Source organism: Sprattus sprattus, assembly GCF_963457725.1.
Source record: "Sprattus sprattus genome assembly, chromosome: 1".
Lineage (NCBI taxonomy): Eukaryota > Metazoa > Chordata > Actinopteri > Clupeiformes > Clupeidae > Sprattus > Sprattus sprattus.
In genome coordinates this window covers 45146004-45171112 of record NC_137920.1, presented here as the reverse complement: position 1 = coordinate 45171112, position 25109 = coordinate 45146004, and the positions used below count along the sequence as shown (strand labels likewise).

Genomic DNA, 25109 nt, shown 5'->3' with positions numbered 1-25109 from the left:
CCATGAATGTATGGGGTCATGAGAGTGAGGCTCTAATACATTTCATGGTTCTGATTTTGAAGGCTGTCAATATTTGTGTCGTTCTAAACAACATAATTTGATGATCCAGGAATGTTTCCAGATTTTGGGTGACTTGGCACAGAGTGACTCATCAGGTTTAACACTCTTATCCTGGAGCACAGGGTGACTCATCAGGTTTAACACTCTTACCCTGGAGCACAGGGTGACTCATCAGGTTTAACACTCTTACCCTGGAGCACAGGGTGACTCATCAGGTTTAACACTGTTACCCTGGAGCACAGGGTGACTCATCAGGTTTAACACTCTTACCCTGGAGCACAGGGTGACTCATCAGGTTTAACACTCTTACCCTGGAGCGCTGGGTGACAGGGTGACTCATCAGGTTTAACACTCTTACCCTGGAGCACAGGGTGACTCATCAGGTTTAACACTCTTACCCTGGAGCCCTGGGTGACTCATCAGGTTTAACACTCTTACCCTGGAGCACAAGGTGACTCATCAGGTTTAACACTCTTACCCTGGAGCGCTGGGTGACAGGGTGACTCATCAGGTTTAACACTCTTACCCTGGAGCACAGGGTGACTCATCAGGTTTAACACTCTTACCCTGGAGCACTGGTGCCTCGGCCCTGTTCACCTGAAGCTTTCAGCGTCTGGGTTGGTTTCCTGTTAAGGTGCAGGAGCAGTTCAATACAAAATCAATGGAAACATACATAACATGTACATCAGAAAGATTCACAACAACGGACGTCTTTCTGTTATGATTACGATTACAAAAAAATAACAAAGAGGCACTATTTCGATGATTTCTTAAAATAAACTGATAATGAACTGACACTGGTATGAGAAGGTGTTAAGAGGGTAAGCGGTAAAAGGACTGTATTTTTCTTTGTATCTGTATTTCTGTTTGGTCATATAGTAGGACCTTGAGAAATATTTTTCACTATTTTATTTTTCATCCATGGAAAACTGGCATATTTTCTGAGTTAGACAAAGCAACACATTGAGCTAAGCGCATATAATAATGCACCGCATATAAGCCGCATTACAGAATTATATGTACCGTATTTGCCTCACTATAGGGCGCACTGGATTATAAGGCGCATTGTCAATGAATGGTCTATTTTCGATCTTTTTTTATATATAAAGCCCACCGGACTTAAAGGCGCATTAAGCGAAACAAAACAGTCAGTCAGTCCAACTTTATTAAACGTGTTCACAATAACTCTCAACATTGTTCAAACGTTAATGAGCATATTCACAATAACTCCAAAACCTTGTTCAGTTGTAACATGTAAAAATAAACTGTTTGATACCGCTAAATCAAACGTTAGCGTATTCACAATAACTCTCAAAATGTTGCTGAGTATTGAAGCTCTCGAGGGTGCTGCTAACGCCTAGACCAAAAATCCATTGAAACACATATCGTAGCCCGACCTATTAGCACCCGCGACCTATGAACACCCACGCGCTGGTACACGTTACTTAATATTGATTTCGGTGTCAACCAGGATAACGGATTTTAAACAACATACGCTCCTGCCCAAAAGGGGTATTTAAATTGTATGTGCTAAACATTACAGTTGTAGAGCGTAATTAAGTTTACTAGACAGCCATTTATTTCTGTGTGTACAAACTGAGTGAATTCGATTTCACGAAGAGAACTTGTGAGGGTCATACAGTTTTCAACCGACACGATACCTCTCTCCCTCTTTAAATTGAGGTTTACCCCCTTATCACAGGGACGACAGCTGACGACTGAGTTAGAAGATGTTCATGAGAGATTATGGATTCTGATAAATATCATACTTGTTCATTTCGGTAATGTTTTGCTAATTTTTGTATCATTAGGCCGTAAGGTGAACACGGTTTTCGTTTCAGCCCGTTCCACTCACTGGCATCTACACAATCTTTAGCTTATAAAAAAGAACGAGTCGTGGTTAGTTACCAAAAAAAAGTTCGTCGCTGATTTTCCAGTCGATTGTCTATATGGCTTTGTTTCATGCAGAACTAGAGACTTCAGAGCGTAATAAGATTTTTGTCGGGAGCCGTGCCACGGTTCGACACGTGATCATGCTACACCAATGAGAAGGCTGCATTTGTCAACAGAATGGAAAAATGGCGGCTCCCGTGTGGTTAGAAACATCGTTAAAGATAGAGGAAAACATCCGAACATCCTCAAAAGTGGGCTAAATTAATTCTAATTAGTGCTGTATAGATAGCCGCGTCCAAGAATAACAATGAGGCAAATATACGATAATGTTATTTTTATGTTAAGTCATTGACATCAAGTTTAACATACATGGGAATACCCATTACTGTGGATCTTACATGGACTGTGAACACCCACCGAAGAAATCAAGGCAAAGACTGTACTTCCTACATCAGCTGAGGAAGTTAAGCACCATCAGCTGTGTGTCCTGACAGCATCACTTGGTATGGGAACTGTACAGCCTGTGACTGCAGCACCGAATCATCAGAGCATCTCTCCATATTCTGCAGGAGACCTACAAGAAAAGACCTACCTACCAGCGCCCAAGGTATTGTAAAGGATTCCTAACATCCTGACCATGGACTTTTCAAAACACTGAGGTCAGGCAAACGTCTCTGCTGCTACAAGACCAGAACAGAGAGACTGAGGAGGAGCTTCTTTCCTCAAGCATTCCTTATCCTGAACACACACAATGACTATAAAACATCAATTACACCTTTTTTCACACACTACTCTTTAAACTCCCTCTTGCTATTTATGAAAAATATTTCTTGATCTTTCTTTCTTCACACTCGCACAGAAAAAACAGTAGTATTTTTATGTATGTGACAAATAAACCTCCATGTATCAATAAAAGGCAGTAATTGTAAATACCAATGACCATCTGTTTGTTCATTCATTCATTCATTCTTCCACAAATGAAAACAACACTAATGAACCATAAAAACACTCTTCATGAAACATGAAATATGATATATAAAACTGTACAAAACTGAATAAGAAATAACAGATTAGGGACACTCAGTCCTCACTGTTAGTGTCAGTGTCAGGACAGTTATCTTCCAGTTCCTACAGCAACGACATAGGTCAACTATGCAACACAATCCTGCAGAAAAACATCTGTCTGTCTCACAGGCACCTTTGCAGCCACAGTGTATCACATGCAAAACACTGTCAGGGGCCGGATTTCTAGTCATCCAGGTGACGTGCAAGTTCCCATTCTCTATTTGCCAACCATATCCAGCAGGTGATGGAGCACTTATATTATCTTTGAGACAGGACCTCATTATTGCAGCCTGGTAGTTTGCCCTTTTGCAGTGCTGATGGAGGGCATCAGTGGTAGGGGGAATGGATAATTCTGGCAAGGCTGATGATGTCATACAGAAAGCCTTGAACCTAGCTTTATTTACATTATCAGCAGCCGACTGATCATATAAGTGGCATACATACTGGCAAAGAAATGCAAATGTTGACTGCTCCAAGTTTAAGTTAGTACCTAAACTTTTAAAAGCCTTTAGGTACTCATCTTTCTCACATGCAACAGAAAATGTCTTTTTTTTCTCCTTTTCCATTAAAGGCACTTGTGGAGTCACACCCAGAAAATTTTTGAATTCCGATCAAGGCTGAAAACACACTGGTTCCAAGAGCTGATGACACCTTGGTAATGTCAATGATACATGTCCTGTTGCCAGTCCCTGTGAAAACATATAAAGTGCATGGCAAATCTGTCTGCACACTTACAGCAATGACTGCCACATCTGTAGATGTCAGACAGTGTAGCGGGTTGAAACGGAAACAGGGTTCACCTTACAGCCTATATGAGGATGTGCATGTGTGTGAGTGTGAGTGTGCACACACTGGGCACCTTCACGAGGCTTCTCTCCAGTCTTCTCTTCCACACACACACACACACACACAAACAGAGTTGAAGACCTTGTAAATGTTTTCCCACATAGTATGTTTTTGCATATGAAAATGCCAGTGAAAATGCCTTTACATATTGTAAACATATAAAAGGTCAGGCACATTTATGTGGACCTTCCCTGCCATGTACTATCAGGTGATGTTTTAAAGACCCAGCTTGTTTAGAAGTTTTTCCACATTGGCATGAGTATCAACACATGCATTTGAGAAGGGCAAACTTCAAACTTCAGAATTCAAGCATTTACATGGCTTTTCTTCACTGTGCAACCGCTGATGGCATTTCAGACTTGATGTCCTAGTGTTTCTCAACCACTGGGCCGTTGCACTTATCCTTATTACTACTGTATTTTGTGCTGTGTCTTACTGATATAATGTATTTAACCCTTATTTAATGTTAATCACAATTACAAACGAGGGTCTGACAGGGCTTACAATTAGGTGTGAGTGCTCCAGATCAATGAGGAAAAGTCAACCCCCTCGCTGGATTTCTAAAGTTGGGATGATTATTGTATTTCTGTGATGACTTCTTACAATGTTGCATGGAATTGTTTGTGTATCATCTAAGCCTATGATTTCTCATAGTTAAGATCACCTTAGCTGACGTAGGAAGTACAGTCTTTGCCTTGATTTCTTCGGTGTGCTGGGTGTTCACAGTCCATGTAAGATCGTCAGTAATGTGTATGCCCATGTATGTCAAACTTGATCTAAATGACTTAACATAAAAATAACCTTATCGTATATTTGCCTCATTGTTCTTCTTGGACGCGGCTATGTATACAGCATTAATTAGAATTAATTTAGCCCAATTTTGAGGATGTTCAAGTGTTTTCCTCTATCTTTAACGATGTTTCTAACCGCACGGGAGCCGCCATTTTTCCATTCTGTTGTCAAAAAGCAGCCTTCTCATTGGTGTAGCATGATCACGTGTCGAACCGTGGCACGGCTCCCGACAAAAATCTTATTACGCTCTGAAGTCTCTAGTTCTGCATAAAACAAAGCCATATAGACAATCGACTGGAAAATCAGCGACGAACTTTTTTTTGGTAACTAACCACGACTCGTTCTTTTTTATAAGCTAAAGATTGTGTAGATGCCAGTGAGTGGAACGGGATTCATTTTCTAAAGCACTTTTCGTGCTTCACCTTGCGGCCTACATGCTGTACCCGGGAATCCTTAAAGGCCCTCCTTCACGATACATTCATTATTTAATTAACTTTTGCATGACCTTTTTTTTAAAAGCACATTCAAGAGTTGGCTATTAAAAATGTACTTCAAATGAATTAATTTAACCTCATAAGAAGCGCTGAATTAGGTCTACTAAAAAAAAAATCTAAATTAAGCTTTTAAATGACACCTACATGATAGATAAATATTGTCCAACTAACACTACAGCATAGATATTCAAAAGCTTATTATACTATAGTCTTACTGATCTGACAAAAAACCGCATTGAAAAAACAGAGGGAAGGCAAGCAGTACCTCTGCTTCACTGAAGGGGGCGTGCGAGGGCCCACTGGTCGGCGATAAGCTTATTCAGCCATTGCTCTTCTACTAAGCTTATACTACCACCGTCAACGTATTTCGGCTCCCCATTATTTGTAATGAGCCACCTACTGCAACATGCTCTTGGTGTAGCTGTAGCTGCTGTTGTGGCTGTTGTTTCTTCCTCCCTAGATGTTCTCTGCACCTTTGCTTGAGGTGATGCAACGTCAATGAATCGGCACATTATTTTAGCTTTCGTTTAACTGCGTTAACTTGCGTGTGGTCAACTAAGTCGGTTTCAACTTTTGATTCGTGCTCAAAATATTAGAACTTTATAAGCTCAAAGTATTACAACTTTGTATTCGCTGGCAAAATATTAGAACATTGTATTCGTGTGCAAATTGTTATTGTTGTATTAAAATTCTAAGAACTTTATATTACCCTTTCACTTCTCCCACTGTTCTTGTTGGCGTTGCAAGCTATTTTTAACCATGACGGGCGCAATAGTCGGGAGATTTGCTCCGCATTGTCACTCGCCAAGTGGCGGAGCATCGGAGACAATTTAGTCGCCAGCCCAAAAATCTACACGCCATTGGCGCTTGGCGGGTGCCAATTTCGAGCCCTGACCACAGGTAAATCACGATTGGGTGTTAATAGACAAGACCTTGTGTATCAGCTAATTTTGCGTGTTGGTCTACACAACGGGACAAAACCGAAAACACGTTTCAGTTGAAATCCAAAATACATTAAATACATTCCCTATTTAATTGATAGAGAGCAACGCTCCCAGCATTACTCCATACGAAATTACTCTAGATGTCATTTCAAGCTTGCTGGAGCAGGCACTTCCAACACCGAGCCACCAGCAAAGAGAGCAACAGTGGTCGGAAGCAATGTACTGTTCGAGGGTTTATATAAAATATGGTAGCCGTAATGCTGCAAGCGGTGCAGCTTTGTAGTTTAACAAAGTCGTACTAAAACATTTTGACAGAGCGCCGTGTACCACACAAAATCGCTTTGAGGTCAGTAAGCACAACCAGAATTAATCTATTTATATATCTATTTATATTATGGATTATAAGGCGCACTGTTGTTTTTTGAGAAAATTAAAGGCTTTTTAGTGCAACTTATAGTCCGGAAAATACGGTAGAACGAAACTTGTGTATTGACCGCACCAGTGTATTAACGGAGTATTACGCTTATTAAACGTTACGTCATGCCATGTAGTTTTGGTGCGAAAGCTACTTAAACATTGTATGAAGTAGGGATGGGCTTTTAAAGTAAAAATGCTACACCTACACCCCCTCCCCGCAAACATACAGTGGGGAAAATAAATATTTGAACCCCTGCCGTTTGCCCACAAAGAAATGTGTGATCTACAATTGGAATGGAAGGTCTATTTTAACAGTGAGAGACAGAATATCAACAAAAACATCCAGAAAACGGCATTTTATAACAGTTATGAATTGATTTGCATTTGTTGTGGCAAAAAGTAGTTGAACCCCTAACAAAACATGACTTAGTACTTGCTGCAGAAACTTTGTTGGCAAGCACAGACATCAGACTGTTCTTCTAGTTCTTCTCATCTCAGGAGGGATTTTGGTCCACTCCTCTTTGCAGATCATCTCCAAATCCTTAAGGTTTCGTTTTCAATGGGAGGGAATTAGGGATTGAGGTTTAACCCTTCTAGCCCCAAGCTGCCCCGTGGGGCACTTTGTTGTATTTTGATTAATTGATTTAAAATTTTCTGTGAGTTTTTGTCCTACAAACATGAAACTAACACCTACAGCAACCTTAAACCCTTTTCTTTTAAAATATTTACAGTTTGAAACTAAAATATAAATAATCACTTTGTAAGGAGAGTATAACTAATTCTTTGCACATTTCAGTCTGTGAGTGAGGTTTCAGGAGTCTACGACCCGCCCATTAGCAAATGACAACCATTCATATGATAAGGGAATGGTAATTCAGTGATTACTATTGGGTCATGATTTGTCAAGAAAACCTGTAGGGGGGAGAGGGCCACAAAGACATTCAAGGGCCATTACGTGCTGGCCATTGTCTTTGACCAAGGTGTCCCAGAATGTTCACACCTCTCTCATCAATATGCATTTAGGTCTCAGTGAAGAAAAGTGTCACTTTCTATATTACTTATAATTAGTATAGAAACCACACACACTTTTTGAATGCTAAACTCACTTTTTGGAGCAAACACCTTTGTTTACAAGGTTCAGAGTAAAAAAAAAAAACTTCCCAAATATTTACAATGTGTTTTTGTACAAAGTCTGAGCACCTCTAAAACTAGATTTCATTTTAGTGTCTTTATATTTCATTTTAATACAATATTTTGTTTTCCTACATTCCTTTTACTCTCATTGTATTATTGCTGAGTTGTTCTAGAATATAATCATAAATGCCACTTTTGCCTCATGGTATTTAGTTAGATGAAATATACAAAAACATCAGGCATGGCAAACTACCTAACAGAGTAAAATAAAAGCCCTTGGGGTTGGAAGTGTTAAGCCCAATATTCCACGGTACATGGCCCCATCCATAGTCCCCTCGATGCGGTGGAGTCGTCCTGTACCCTTGGCAGAGACACAGCCCCAAAGCATAATGTTTCCACCTCCATGCTTGACGGTGGGGATTATGTTCTTGGGGTCATATTTAGCATTCTACCCCCTTCAAATGCAGCAAGTCGAGTTGATGCCAAAGAGCTTGATTTTGGTCTCATCTGACCACATCCTGTCTCCCAATCCTCCTTAGAATCCTTCAAGGGTTCATTGGCAAAATTCAGACGGCCTTGTACATGTGCTTCCTTGAGCAGGGGGACCTTGGACAGGTTTATTTTGTACACATCACCAGTTGAGATCAGGTGTACCTTGTTAGGCCTAATGAGGACTAATCTGTGTGCCTCCCGGGCACATAACTGGTCTGTGGGAGCCCGAATGATTATCTGTTTGGTAGGGGTTCAAATACTTTTTTGCTGCAACAAATGCAAATAAATTCATAACTGTTATAAAAATGCAGTTTTCTGGATGTTTTTGTTGATATTCTGTTTCTCACTGTTAAAATAGACCTACCATTACAATTATAGATCACAGATTACTTTGCAAGTGGCCAAACTTGGGAAATCGGCAGGGGGTCAAATACTTATTTATATATAGAAATACCCCAATCCCACTCACAGTGAAAACCATTTCTTGAGCATTTATTTAGTGTTATGGTGTGGTGTGGGACTGGATGCTGAACGTTTACATCTAATAGTTAATTTCTTGTGTGGCTACCTACTTCCATGAACAATAATGTTCTGGGTGGGAATTGCAACCATTTAATTAATGTGATTAATTCATTGTCATTGATATCCAAATAAGCCTTTGCTCCGTTGATGTCCCATTATTTATCTCTTAATTTAACATCACCCGCAAGTGGTTGTGATCACTTTGAACCCTAGACTGTCTTTTATTGGTGAGCTTATTTTGAAAAATGGAACTTAAAATTAAATCTGATGTTGTTTTCCATACGTGAGAGAGAGAGACCTTTATCTGGCAGAGTTACTGTGCACGTTACTAACTACCAGGTGGAAAGAAATGCATTCCTGTGTATAGGATGCACTGGAGTATTTACCGCATGGCTGCAGATATGTCGCAAAATCAATGTATAAACTAGCGTTAATAGTCCAAATCAATGTATAAACTTACCTTAATAGTCCAAATCAATGTATAAACTACGTTAATAGTCCAAACCAATGTATAAATTACCGTTAATAGTCCAAATCAATGTGTATACTACCGTTAATAGTCAGGAAATGGAAAATCCCCCATCAGTTGCAAATTGAAAATCCTTTGTGAGGATACTCTCAGTTAGGGGCCTTTTTTCATTTTTGATTTAAAAAAGATTTTAATTACCTGCATTTCAGGCCATTCATTTTGGCAAACATCAACCGAAGCACTTTCTCCTTCTGTTCCCAGGTCAGCTCAGCCAGGTCCACTTGGGTGCTCGGCATGTTGGTCCTTCAACATATTAAAACCAAAACAGGCTTCTGTGCAATGTTGAATTAAAGGAAATTTACATGATTATTAATTAGGCACATTTTATATGTGTATTCATATCAAATTTTATTTTCTATTTGAGAACATATTCTCAAAACCTTTCAAATTGAAACCTTAAGTAATGTAAGTGTTGCATATGTTGTGGTTTTAAACAAATGTGAAGCATTCAAATGACAAAGATGTGAATTCATACCCATTCCTTGCATTAAAAAAATTCAATATGTGTAGATTGTGGAAAAGAAGTTAAGCTTTGAAAAATGACAAAGGGATATCAATTCAGAATTCATAAAATGATTTGATCATGATAAATTACACAGATTAAATGCAAAGTAATTGAACATTTTCACCCATTCAAAATGTATCATATTGCAAATGTTTCATGTGTTAATACTCTTATCAACATGAGAGTGGACAGGATAAGCTTTCTTTATGTATTAAATCAATTGACAACACAATAACAATGACATAGATAGTCAGAAACCTCACAGGTAGGCTACAGAATGTAGCTTTCTAAAAAATATTCTCAAATCCTAAAGTCAAATTCAACACCAACCTGCACGAAAAAGGTGTGCAAAAAGTCCATTGCTTATTAGTTATATAGTCATACTTGTAGTTAAGGTATTTAGCAGACGCTCATGTCCAAATCTACAGATACAAATAAAGTAAAAACAGTAGCCCTTTACAGATTGGTAATAAGTGGGTTACAACTCACTCAAAACAACCCACAAATTACCTTCAAATCACCTTCTCAATCTGCTTTCACTCACCATTTCTCTGCCTCCGCCAGGTCAGTAAAGACACTATTGGTGCTATAGGCCTTCCTATGAAAGGTGCGTATGCGGGGGTACTCCTGTCCTCCTGCCCGTGCATCACTCATCCTCCTGTGGTACGCCTCCAGCGCTTCCTGTCTAGAGACACTCGGACAATAACTAAGTGAAGTTTTCCCTTCTGTATCTACTCATGTACAGTCATGGACACAAATATTGGCACCCTTGAAAAGGCTTCTCCCAGAAAATTACAAATGCTTTGGTTTTCACATGTATATTTATTTTGTTTGCCAAATCTGACATGATTCCACACAAAACTCCAAAATGGACTGTACAAAATTATTGGCACCCTCAACTTAATATTTGGTAGCACAGAATAAAAAATATATATAAATAATCTATTGCTTCGGTTGCCATGAATGAGTATTTTACATCTCTCTACTGGAATTTTGGACCACTTTACTTTTGCAAACTGCTCCAGGTCTCTCACATTTGAAGGGTGCCTTTTCCCACCTGCTGTTTTGAGATCGTGCCACAGGTGTTCTATGGGATTTAGATCTGGACTCATTGCCGGCCACTACAGAACTCTCCAGTTTTTTGTCTTAAACCATTTCTGGGTACTTTTTGAATTGTGCTTTGGGCCAATGTCCTGCTGGAGGACCCATGACCTCTGACAGAGACCCAACTTTCTGACATTGGACCCTGCTTGCGCCCTGATAGGTGAAAATGAACTTAACTTAAGACTCCGGGGTTCCATATAAGTATATTTATTTAACAATTACAATCAGGCTCACCATGTCTGGCAGGCCAGAGAGAGGCAGAGGCCCTCTCTCAGAGAGGCTTACTCCCAGACTGCAGCAGAGGAGAGAAAAGCAATATTTAACACATCACACAGGTTTATATAGATAGAAGTTTAGCATTCATTGGAGCCCAAACAATTTGTCAGCAGGGGTAACCACGTGGTGGGTCTCTGATGTCCGAGGTAGTCTTTCTATGCTTCCTGCCATACAAAAATGTACACAAGGTCGAAAGCAGCACAGTTCGACCCTCCTTATCACCTCTGGTCCAAACATGCTCTCATGTTCACATATTAAGATTAAGTGGCACGTAATAATCTAAGTTAAACACACACAGAAACACAGAAAATCCATGTTCTTGCTAACATTAGCACATGATCCATAGGTAATTATTGATACAATACATTCTTAAGTCATTAACAGTGTTTCGAAATTATCTCTGTTACGCCCCAAAATTCTTTGGTAGTCTTCAGATTTCATGATGCCATGCACAGTCAAGGCATCCAGTGCCAAAAGCAGCAAAGCAACCCCAAAACATCTGTGAACCTCCACCATGTTTGACTGTAGGGACCGTGTTCTTTTCTTTGTAGGCCTCATTTCGTTTTCTGTAAACTGCTTTACCAAAAAGCTCTACTTTGGTCTCATCTGTCCACAGGACGTTCTCCAAGAATGATTTTGGCTCCCCCAGGTAAGTTTTGGCAAACTCCAATCTGGCTTTTTATGTCTCTGTGTCAGCAGTGGGGTCCTCCTGGGTCTCCTACCATAGCTCCCCATTTCATTCAGATTGCGACGGATAGTGCAAGCTGACACTGTTGTACTTTGTTTGAGATTATCCATGCTTTTCCAGTTTTGGTTCTCAAATCCTCAGACAAAGACTTGCCACAGGTGAGTTTAAATACAAATTAAAGGAGCATTACATACACTTATTTCTTACAATTTTGAAAAGGTGCCAATCATTTTGACCAGTCCATTTTTGAAGTTCTATGTAGAATCATGTCAGATTTGGCCTTTCTTCTCTGCTTTTTTGTGTTGTGAAAGTTGTGCATTATCTGACAGAAGTGCCAAGGTGCCAATATTTTTGTCAATGAATGTATGTACAAAATATACAAGAAAAACATTTTTTTTTCATTACCTGTATTGCAAGCGGTTGGACATAATCTCTTGTTTCACCTGCTCCAGGGCCCCATGGAAGAAGAGTTCCAGTTCAGTTCGCTGCTCCAGAATTGTGTCAGCTAGACGCTTGACTCGAGTGATTTCCCGTTCACGCAGTGCCAACAGCTTCTGCAGCTTCACTAGCTCCGCACAGTTGGTCTGTGTGCTGTCAAGAGCTTGCTCCTGGATCTCTCTCTTTTCACGCTCAAACTGCACTGACATGATGTTAAGTGCCCGCTCCAACACCTCTACCTTACTCCTCAGTTCCAAAATCTCCTTCTTCTGGGCTGCCATCTTACAAATGTTCTGCTTCATCATCAGCTCACTTGTATCCTAGAAGATTTGAGTCAGAAATTGAAAGCATAAAACATTACTTTCCGTGAGGTTTTCTTTGGTAAATAAAATGATTAGAAAAGCATTCTGTAGTGAGCCACTGGAAAAGAAACAGTCACTATTCTGAGGACAGAACAGAATAATGGCTACACCAGACGTGGAAAAATAACGTATGCCCACACCGAAAATTCAGAAATAGATCTGCCGTCCATTTTTTATCATTTTCCGCAAGTTGTGCGTGCCCTTTTCACATGGAGTCTGATAATAAATCTATGAAATGTAATGAACATTATTTATTTTGCTGTGAATAATGAAGGAAACCATTAATCCGATTATTTCCCAAACCCTTGAGAGCTATTGCCATGGAGATTTAACATTACTTTCAGTTTGAAGATATGTTTGCAGCTAGTGCTGAATGATGGATAACTTGAAATTGGACGACTTTAAAATAATATATTAAAATTAACACCTATACGGATAAAAAAATAAACAAGGATAGCAAAACAGATAGATAAGCATGGAATGAGAATGGCATCAACGCAGGCAGGTCGTCAGATGACGAGACAGATCACAGTGACACAGGCTGTTTTTTTCCGTCATATGTGAAGGCTGAGACATTCATAACATTTTATTCAGTCTTTCTGATGGTCCTTTTGTAATGCCAACAGGTGAACTTCGTTGTGCATAATAGGCCAAAGGTGAAGCACGAAAAGTCCTTTAGAAAATGAAACCCGTTCCACTCACTGGCATCTACACAATCTTTAGCTTATAAAAAAGAACGAGTCGTGGTTAGTTACCAAAAAAAAGTTCGTCGCTGATTTTCCAGTCGATTGTCTATATGGCTTTGTTTTATGCAGAACTAGAGACTTCAGAGCGTAATAAGATTTTTGTCGGGAGCCGTGCCACGGTTCGACACGTGATCATGCTACACCAATGAGAAGGCTGCATTTGTCAACAGAATGGAAAAATGGCGGCTCCCGTGTGGTTAGAAACATCGTTAAAGATAGAGGAAAACATCCGAACATCCTCAAAAGTGGGCTAAATTAATTCTAATTAGTGCTGTATAGATAGCCGCTTCCAAGAATAACAATGAGGCGAATATACGATAATGTTATTTTTATGTTAAGTCATTTACATCAAGTTTGACATACATGGGAATACCCATTACTGACGATCTTACATGGACTGTGAACACCCACCGAAGAAATCAAGGCAAAGACTGTACTTCCTACATCTGAGGAAGTTCAGCACCATCAGCTGTGTGTCCTGACAGCATCACTTGGTGAACTGTACAGCCTGTGACTGCAGCACCGAATCATCAGAGCATCTCTCCATATTCTGCAGGAGACCTACAAGAAAATACCTACCTACCAGCGACCAAGGTATTGTAAAGGATTCCTAACATCCTGACCATGGACTTGAGGTCAGGCAAACGTCTCTGCTGCTACAAGACCAGAACAGAGAGACTGAGGAGGAGCTTCTTTCCTCAAGCATTCCTTATCCTGAACACACACAATGACTATAAAACATCAATTACACCTTTTTTCACACACTGCTCTTTAAACTCCCTAGCTCTTGCTATTTATGAAAAATATTTCTTGATCTTTCTTTCTTCACACTCGCACAGAAAAAACAGTAGTATTTTTATGTATGTGACAAATAAACCTCCATGTATCAATAAAAGGCAGTAATTGTAAATACCAATGTCCATCTGTTTGTTCATTCATTCATTCATTCATTCTTCCACAAATGAAAACAACACTAATGAACCATAAAACACTCTTCATGAAACATGAAATATGATATATAAAACTGTACAAAACTGAATAAGAAATAACAGATTAGGGACGCTCAGTCCTCACTGTTAGTGTCAGTGTCAGGACAGTTATCTTCCAGTTCCTACAGCAACGACATAGGTCAACTACACGCAACACTTGGAACTTGGGTGTTATCCTGGACTGCAAACTCTCACTCCAAGCCCACATCAGTAAAACCACCAAATCTGCTTTCTTCCACCTCAAAAACATCTGCAGACTCCGGCCCTCGTTGTCAGACACTGTTGCGGAGACTCTAATTCATGCCTTCATCACCTCCCGCCTGGACTACTGTAATGGTGTGCTTTATGGTCTCCCCACAAATGCACTGCAAAAACTACAGCGGGTCCAAAATTCGGCTGCCAGGATCCTCACACACACAAAGCGGTGGCAACACATTACCCCTACACTCAAGAAACTTCACTGGCTCCCAGTAAAGTCACGCATCACCTACAAAATCCTACTCCTCACATAAAAATCCATCCATGCTCTTGCTCCCCAGTACCTCTGTGATCTCATCCAACATCCCCCCTATTCAAGGTCCCTGAGGTCCTCTGGCATGGACTCACTTGTCATCCCCCGGTCCAGGCTACGGACTTTTGGTGACAGAGCCTTCTGTGTTGCTGCCCCCACCCTTTGGAACAGTCTGCCTCTCCATATCCGCCAAGCCCCCACACTGGCTACGTTCAAAAAGCACCTCAAAACACACCTATTCTCTGAGGCCTATGGTCCCTAATCACTCTCCCCTCTTCTCTTCTCCCCCTATTCCTCTGCCCCATCTCATTTTGTAAAGCGACCTTGGGTTACTTGAAAGGCGCTATATAAATCTAAGTTATTATTATTATTATTATTATTATTAACACAATCCTGCAGAAAACCATCTGTCTGTCTCACAGGCACCTTTGCAGCCACAGTGTATCACATGCAAAACACTGTCAGGGGCCGGATTTCTAGTCATCCAGGTGACGTGCAAGTTCCCATCCTCTATTTGCCAACCATATCCAGCAGGTGATGGAGCACTTATATTATGTTTGAGACAGGACCTCATTATTGCAGCCTGGTAGTTTGCCCTTTTGCAGTGCTGATGGAAGGCATCAGTGGTAGGGGGAATGGATGATTCTGGCAAGGCTGATGATGTCATACAGAAAGCCTTGAACCTAGCTTAATTTACATTATCAGCAGCCGACTGATCATATAAGTGGCATACATGGCAAAGAAATGCAAATGTTGACTGCTCCAAGTTTATGTTAGTACCTAAACTTTTAAAAGCCTTTAGGTACTCATCTTTCTCACATGCAACAGAAAATGTCTTTCTTTTTCCTTTGCCATAAAAGGCACTGTGGAGTCACACCCAGAGAATGTTTGAATTCCGATCAAGGCTGAACACACACTGGTTCCAAGAGCTGATGACACCTTGGTAATGTCAATGATACATGTCCTGTTGCCAGTCCCTGTGAAAACATATAAAGTGCATGGCAAATCTGTCTGCACACTTACAGCAATGACTGCCACATCTGTAGATGCCAGACAGTGTAGCGGGTTGAAACGGAAACGGTTCACCTTACAGCCTAATGAGGATGTGCATGTGTGTGAGTGTGAGTGTGCACACACTGGGCACCTTCACGAGGCTTCTCTCCAGTCTTCTCTTCCACACACACACACACACAAACAGAGTTGAAGACCTTGTAAATGTTTTCCCACATAGTATGTTTTTGCATATGAAAATGCCAGTGAAAATGCCTTTACATATTGTAAACATATAAAAGGTCAGGCACATTTATGTGGACCTTCCCTGCCATGTACTATCAGGTGACGTTTTAAAGACCCAGCTTGTTTAGAAGTTTTTCCACATTGGCATGAGTATCAACATATGCATTTGAGAAGGGCAAACTTCACACTTCAGAATTCAAGCATTTACGTGGCTTTTCTTCACTGTGCAACCGCTGATGGCATTTCAGGCTTGATGTCCTAGTGCAGTGTTTCTCAACCACTGGGCCGTTGCACTTATCATCCTTATTACTACTGTATTTTGAGCTGTGTCTTATTGATATAATGTATTTAACCCTTATTTAATGTTAATCACAATTACAAACGAGGGTCTGACAGGGCTTACAATTAGGTGTGAGTGCTCCAGATCAATGAGGAAAAGTCAACCCCCTCGCTGGATTTCTAAAGTTGGGATGATTATTGTATTTCTGTAAGTATGTGTGTGTGTGTGTGTGTGGGAGAGAGAGAATCTGGGAGTGGAGCTGTAATGTTATAGGGGAATGAGGGTTTATTGTTGTGAATGAAATCTCACCTGTGAGTGTGTGTGTGCGTGTGTAGGCTATGTGTCGATGTGGAGTGAAATGTGTGTGTAGCCTACTGTATGTGGGGTGTGTGTGTTTGTATGTGGAGTGTGTGTGTGGTTGTTGCCACCTTAAGTTTTTGCCCATTTTCTTAAATCCATAGTGTCAAAGTTAGTTAAACTCGCAGGCAAACATAGTTTTTGCAGGGGCAGTGAACCAGCTCAAGGATCACCTTTGGAGCTGGTGGAAGTGACATCCAGTCATAATTCTTGTCTTTGTTCATCTGTCAGACGATGTCCTCATTTCTTTGTGATTTCTAAGAAATGCTCATGACTTCTTACAAGTTGCATGGAATTGTTTATGTATCATCTAAGGCTAAGCCTATGATTTCTCATAGTTAAGATCACCTCAGCTGACGTAGGAAGTACAGTCTTTGCCTTGATTTCTTCGGTGGGTGTTCACAGTCCATGTAAGATCGTCAGTAATGGGTATTCCCATGTATGTCAAACTTGATGTAAATGACTTAACATAAAAATAACATTATCGTATATTTGCCTCATTGTTATTCTTGGACGCGGCTATCTATACAGCACTAATTAGAATTAATTTAGCCCACTTTTGAGGATGTTCGGATGTTTTCCTCTATCTTTAACGATGTTTCTAACCACACGGGAGCCGCCATTTTTCCATTCTGTTGACAAATGCAGCCTTCTCATTGGTGTAGCATGATCACGTGTCGAACCGTGGCACGGCTCCCGACAAAAATCTTATTACGCTCTGAAGTCTCTAGTTCTGCATAAAACAAAGCCATATAGACAATCGACTGGAAAATCAGTGACAAACTTTTTTTTGGTAACTAACCACGACTCGTTCTTTTTTATAAGCTAAAGATGGTGAAGATGCCAGTGAGTGGAACGGGCTGAAACGAAAACCGTGTTCACCTTACGGCCTATAAGTATAAATCAAGCTTAAAGCCTATTTTGCTAAATTTTTGTAATCCTGGTAATCTTTTGTGTGGCATATTGGTAACATTATTTAAAGGAACATTTCTCAATGGTTTTGTTCTTGATGAATGAATATTTGTTTAGTAATGAGTTATTTTTCAACAAATAACTCAATTATAATTACAAAGAGGAAAATTCTAAACTTTTTATCGCAACTTTCACTTGCTCCGGCAATTTCATCGCAACAAACACCTAAAAAAACATCAACTTTCATCGCAACGTTTTGGAAAAGCTCCCACAAAATCAGGAATTTTAAGATACACTGCAGTGACAAAAGCATAAGAAGAAATGTTCTGATGTTCTAAGTGTTCAGGTTATATTGACTGGTGTCATTAAAAGAAACACATGAACACCATGATTACTTTAACCTTTAAGAACGTACGGACACACTGGTGTGACGGCCGCTGATTTTCCGTAAAAGCGTACGGTCACACCAGTGTGTTTAGAATGTAGCTACACGAGTATTCCAATGGGTGCGCAACAATGACTGTGTGTGGGCTAGCACTATGGGTCAGTGGCGGAGTGGCCATCCGGAGCACTGTGACTTTTTGGTCGGCCAAAGAACTTACGTGAAGCAGCCTGCAAGCCGGCCTTCGCAACCGTGTTGAATTCATAAGCAGCCCATAGTGTTGACATGTACGTCAACTCTTGGCCGCGTGAAAAGCTCCAAGTTCTCCGAGAGTTGCTCATCGTAATGGTCCAACCAATATTTAAACCGCTTTTTGTCTCTCTATATTTCACTCATGGTGGGTGTTGAACTCACTCTCATTAATCTAGCCTACTGTTTTTGTTTAGCCTCCTATATTGATGTAATTCTTTTTATTCAGACGCTACGTTACTTTCATGACCACAAATATAAATTGGCCAGCGATTTAATTAGTTTTTTTTGCTCATAAATTAACGTACAATGGTCGGAGCAAGGCCTCATGGGAAATGCGTATTGTTCTGCCTTTATCAAGTGAACGTAGGGAGATAAATTAGCGGCTATCAGGGAGAGACAGCAGGTGAAGCTGACCTGATGGAGGGACATAAGAGAAAGGAGGGGCCGAAAAGGGCAGACTGAAAAAGAGGCGGATGCTGGAGGAGAGTGCATCAAAATGTACTAGAATTACGGATTTATTCAACCAGCCGTCAACTAGTGATGCGAGTGAGTTGACAAGACACATTGTTGTGAATTAGCATTAGCATTAATGACTACAAAAGTTACACAAACTAATGCTTGTGTGATACTCGACTATGCATGGCAAGTGCTTTACCTCGAGGGAGTTCGCTAGTTTCATAGCCAGTGTCTTACCACAGTACTGGTAGTCCGTCATTACCAAGCACAATAAAACAGTGAAACGACTGATTTGTGTTACATTACTTAGCATCAAGGGAAATCCTACATCCAACGAGGGTTCGTAGGATTAAACATTTCAGCCAAATGTGGTACGTAGAATAGCTGCTAAGTACGCCCTAAGATGAGCTCTGAATTTCGCGTGCTCTGAATCAGATGTAGTGCTAAATCCACAAGCTACCTCACTCTGAGCGGCTCCCAACTGACAGTTCAGTAAACTTTACTCCCTACATCCTCCGTATCATTCATGCACAATAACTACGCAGACACCTTACAACTTGTCCCATTATAATTGCAACTTTATTTGTGCAATATGAGCGCATCCACAGTTTGAAGCACAGCGACTGTCACATACCCGGCATCTCATTCATTTATTCATGAAACAGAATAAACACGAACAGAGTAGCTACGCAAACGTTATCTAAAGTAATTAATAAAACAACATAGATTAAATTATAGAAAGTGGACATGTCCGGAAGACCAAAAAGACGCCAACTCACGGACGAGGAAATCCACGTGTGTGGCTGGCTCAGACTGCCACGACGTTGTCATCGTTTCAAACGTGCACGTACCAGTTGGCCTACGTTGTTACGATGACGTCACATGATTGAGAAAGAACCACTTGTTGATTTAGTCTGATATTAGTAAAATATTTTAGCGAATGCACTGCTGATAAAAACGTGAAGGTAGCACATCAGATCAGGCAAACATTTACAATTCCCTTGCAGCCTTGACAATGACTGTAGAATGTTCCTGTAGAACATTCTGTAGAACATTTGTGAAGGAGCCAAAAAAAAACTCACCTAGCTGAGTACGTTGGAAAAATTTAAAACCCACGTTCTTAAAGGTTAAGTACTTGTGTCGGTGGCTGGCCACCGCCACAAGTGAAAATACAATAATAATTCATGAGTTAAAACATCAAATAATGTGCAATTGTATTGATTTCAATGTAATACAGGTCAAAGAGAATGGTCAAATCACTGTTTTCAGTTTTAATTTGAATTTAACATACCGTCTCAACTATTTTGATTTGGGGTTGTAAAGGTATCAATATTTCATCCACGTACCTCAGCAGCAAGTGACAAGAATGAATATGATTTGTTATGAAAGTTCGAGATTGTGTTACTCTTAACATGAGAAACACTGCATAAAAGCTTACTGATTCCTGTATTGGGGGTTTCACTCTTGCTCTACCAAGAGAGAGACTACCAATAGCCCCACTCACAGTTTGATAAACATCTTCTGCTAAAAAACATTTCTGGCATGTCGTGTCTCTGTGTTTTCTGTGAACTAAATTATATTGTAAGAAAGAAAACAATCCATTACAAACCTCAAACTTGTTAGATTAGTAAAAATAAACAATAAGTCTCAGACATTCTGTATTCGACATTTGAACTATAGATTTTGATTCAACTTTGGTATAGATTTTAAAAATAATATTTCAGGTCGGTTGAAGAAAGTATGAACTTTTGATTGGACAGCAGGCATTCCATGAGTGGAGATATCCTGGCACAACCCCACTCTGACGCTAGTTATCACTCCGCGTTCAAGTGACTTTGAGCATTTCATTCTCAATGTCAACATTCCATTCATTCAAAGTGATAGAGAGCAGAATGGCAGAAAACGAATTCTAAACGTTACATTTGACAGTTTTCAGCCTTGTCCTGACAGCTGAATGACAGCCATTGGGATATATTTTACCAACTCCACTCTCACTTGTGTCATATTACCAGGCTTGGGGAGTAACGGAATACATGGAACGATGTTACATAATTAGGATACAAAAAAAAGGTAACTGTATTCCGGTACAGTTACAGAAACAAAAGACGTAATTAGATTACAGATACTTTCAGCAAACATTGAGATTATTAACCGTAGCTAGTAATGTACAGAGAAACTCTGACAGGTAAAGCGTGAATGAGGCTCTCTCTCTCTCTTTCACATTCAAATACCATTAGTGTATCAGGTAAAAACAACATGAGATATATAACAAATGTTCACTCACACTCAGTCTTCCATACCGAGAAAGAAACCGGTGTTGTGTTTTCCCACCCGACTGTATTTAAAAGGATGCTACTTAGCACGAACATCCACAAGAGGCATTAAACATGCAATGTCTCATGCCAGTTAACCTAGCTATGAACTATGCTAGCATCTTAGCAGTTGGAAGTGTATAACGTAAACTCATGTTAATGTGTGAATATGAACTTTGTTAAGGACGCGGCAGAGGCACCCCGAAGGTTTCTACCTTAAGGTTACATTGAGGAGACTGTAACTAGCTAGATTAAAAGTTACCTTGCTAATGGTTGTGACTCCCAATGCAAGCGTGTCAGAAGATTATAGTTTATACTACTAGGTATCTACCAGACTATAAATTGCACCATATAAGCGTTTATTTTGTGTTATGGTTTTATGGGAACGGACACTAAGGGCCTGATTTACTAACATTGCGACCGCAGCTTAATCTGCACACATTAACGCACAGTGTTTTTGCGCATTTTCCGTGGTATTTATCAAACCAGATCCGCGTTGGGCAATCTGTGCTTACGCCGCCCTTTAGGTCCTGATTTACTAACATTGCGACCGCAGCTTAATCTGCGGTCGCACATTAACGCACAGTGCTTTTGCGCATTTTCCGTGGTATTTATCAAACTAGATCCAGGCTGGGCAATCATTATTTAGCGCACCGTTAAAAGACGGGAGAAAACGCCTGCAAGTTACTGCCACCATGGAGATTCGAGGAAGTGAAAATGAAGGTTCAGCGAAGAGGAGATAGATATACTGGTTCATGTTCGCTAAATCACTGAACCTGATTCAATGTGCCCACTGTTCAGCCTGTATATGCTCCCACTGGGTGACATTATAAGAAAGCATAACATCTCTTTTCACCTCTATGCAGATGATTCACAGCTTTACCTGCCATTAAAATCTAGGGACTCCATCCAATCTCTCCTGGTCTGTCTTGAAGACATTAGAAACTGGATGGACAACAACTTCCTCCAGTTAAATGGTGACAAGACAGAAGTCATAATTTTTGGCCCCCCCAAGGCAAGATGCACTACTCTAAATAATTTAGGTTACTTCACCCCATTTGTCACACCCTTCGCCAGAAACCTAGGTGTCATCCTTGACTCTGAACTCTGTCTTGACAAACAGATTAGTAATGTGGTCAAAACTAGTTTTTACCAACTTAGAGTGATTTCCCGCCTCAAAACCATCCTATCTCATAAAGACCTGGAGATATTAATTCATGCCTTTATAACATCACGGCTGGATTATTGCAATTCCCTCTACCTCGGCCTCCCCCACTCCTCACTCAGACGTCTACAGCTGGTCCAAAATGCAGCTGCACGTCTTTTAACTGGCACCAAGAGGTGTGAGCACATCACCCCCATTCTGGCTTCCTTGCACTGGCTCCCCATTCATTTTAGGATACAGTTTAAAGTTGTATTATTTGTTTTTAAGGCACTCAATGGGCTGGCCCCAGCCTACATCACTGACCTTGTACAGCCACATTCAGTCCAAAGGTCCCTCAGATCCTGTACCAAAGGGTTTCTGCATGTGCCACGCTCACGGCTCAATCAGAAAGGAGACAGGGCCTTTGCTGTCGCCGCTCCACGTCTGTGGAACCAGCTCCCTCAGGACATTAGATCCGCCCCCTCTATTTCTGCCTTCAAGTCTAGGCTAAAAACCCACCTTTACTCCCTGGCCTTCCTTTCCCCCTGAACTGTTAACCCCCTGTTCTTGCCTATGTGGGCTGTTATTGTATTATTGTTATACTGTATTATTTGCCTTTTATGTCATTGTAAAGCACTTTGGTCAGTTTATGCTGTATATAAATGTGCTCTATAAATAAAGCTTACTTACTTACTTACTACATTGTTCTATTGTTGTTCTGCCCGCCATCACCTACAGCGAGATGTTTAAAAGAACACGATTATAAAGAATATGCTATTAGTGGCATTAATGCATAAACTGTCTATTATAACAATAGATGTGTACATGGCGAGATTAATAATTTCTACAAGGGACATGGGTTCCCTACAATATATCCCCACTGAAACAAATACATTTACCAAGTAGCCAGGCATCTCCAAAATCTCTGTTGCTCAATCTTGCATAGATGGCACTATTCCGGAAGATAAAACTGTCATGGACAGATCCATGGTATTTGGCTACCACGTTAGTAATGGTCATGTTGGCATCACATATGACCTGGACATTCATTGAATATGTGTGCTTTCTGTTTCGGTAAATGTGTTCGTGGATTGAAGGTGGGACTGTTACTGGCTCCAATTACGTTCGGAAAGTTTGCAATTTCAAAAAAAGTCCTGTTTGATGTCTCTAATTTCAGCTATGGCAGTGGGGAAATGTATTGACCAGTGCGCCGTAGCAATGCGTCGAGTACCTGGGTGAATATTTGGCTGAGTGAAAGCTTAGAAATACCAACTGCTGATGCTATAACTGTTTGAAATTATCCGGGTGGGAATATTTGCAATGTTGTCCAGAGTTTAACAACTGATGGAATTGAGTGTGATCGCCGGTTGGAGGGTTCGATGTAGTCTCTGATTTGGTTCAGTAATTGAAGTATTGTGTGGCTGGTTAACCTGTACCGTCTAATGATTTGTGGTTCGCTTAACTGAAAAAGTGTTATCGACTTGAAAAAATGATTTATGTGCGCTGTCTCTGTCTATGTCTTCGCCTTGCTCCAATCCTGCCATATCAACGTTTTCAGACTCAATGGAAATGCGCTTCCTGGTTAAGACGTGCTTTTATGATGCGGAGAATTATCCCGCAAATTAGAGACGTGCGCTCGCCAGGCAGTTTTAGTAAATACCACGCAATACATCATTAGGCACACTTAACTTCTCTCCTCCCATATACAGCCGCGGAAAAAATTAAGAGACCACTTCAAAATTATCAGTTTCTCTGGTTTTACTATTTATTGGTATGTGTTAAAGTAAAATGTACATTTTAGTTTTATTCTATAACCTACTGGCAACATTCCTACCAAATTTCAAATAAAAATATTGTCGTTTAGATAATTTATTTGCAGAAAAATGACAATTGGTCAAAATAGCAAAAAAGATGCAGTGTCTTCAGATCTTGAATAATGCAAAGAAAACAAGCTCATATTCATTTTTAAACTACACAATACTAATGCTTTAACTTAGGAAGAGTTCAGAAATCAATATTTGGTGGAATAACCTTGATCTAAAATCACAACTTTCATGTGTCTTGGCATGCTCTCCACCAGTCTTTCACATTGCCGTTGGGTGACTTTATGCTACTCCTGGCGCAAGAATTCAAGCAGCTCGGCTTCTTTTCATGGCTTGTGACCATCCATCTTCCTCTTGATCACATTTCAGAGTTTTTTTTATGGCATTCAGGTCTCGAAATTGGGCTGGCCATGACAGGGTCCTGATCTGGTGATACTCCATCCACACCTTTACTGGCCTGGCTGTGTGGCATGGAGCATTGCCCTGCTGGAAAAAACACTTCTCAGAGTTGGGGAACATTGTCAGAGCAAAAGGAAGCAAGTTTTTCTTCCGGGACAACGTTGTACTTTGCCTGGCTGAGGTTTGTAAAAGACCATAAGAATTGAACCAAAGCCAACTGGAGGGTCTCCTAGTTCGTCTTCTCTGATGAGTCCAATTTCACAGTAGGTGCAAGACTCTGTGGCTTGTAGGCCTCTCCAGGTCTTCGTCTAACCATCAGACGACCATGTGTTGGGCAAAGCTGAAAATTGGACTCATCAGAGAAGACGAACTAGGAGACCCTCCAGTCCGCTTTGGTTCAATCCTTATGGTCTTTTACAAACCTCAGCCAGGCAAAGTACAACGTTGTCCCGGAAGAAAAACTTGCTTCCTTTTGCTCTGACAATGTTCCCCAACTCTGAGAAGTGTTTTTTCCAGCAGGGCAATGCTCCATGCCACACAGCCAGGCCAGTAAAGGTGTGGATGGAGTATCACCAGATCAGGACCCTGTCATGGCCAGCCCAATTTCGAGACCTGAATCCCATAAAAAAAACTCTGAAATGTGATCAAGAGGAAGATGGATGGTCACAAGCCATGAAAAGAAGCCGAGCTGCTTGAATTCTTGCGCCAGGAGTAGCATAAAGTCACCCAACGGCAATGTGAAAGACTGG

At 40.6% G+C, this 25109-nt stretch overlaps 1 protein-coding gene across 1 annotated transcript in view; it reads right to left on the bottom strand.

Annotated features, from left to right (window-relative positions):
• Positions 1 to 25109, bottom strand: part of bbof1a (basal body orientation factor 1a) — a gene marked incomplete at its 5' end in the record, with an annotated part of 77142 nt that overhangs the window by 6403 nt on the left and 45630 nt on the right. The window contains 4 exons of the mRNA XM_080844529.1: positions 627 to 686; positions 9327 to 9431; positions 10238 to 10378; positions 12167 to 12519. Coding sequence (XP_080700655.1) covers positions 627 to 686; positions 9327 to 9431; positions 10238 to 10378; positions 12167 to 12519 — 659 coding nt within the window. The remainder of the gene's footprint in view (positions 1 to 626; positions 687 to 9326; positions 9432 to 10237; positions 10379 to 12166; positions 12520 to 25109) is intronic.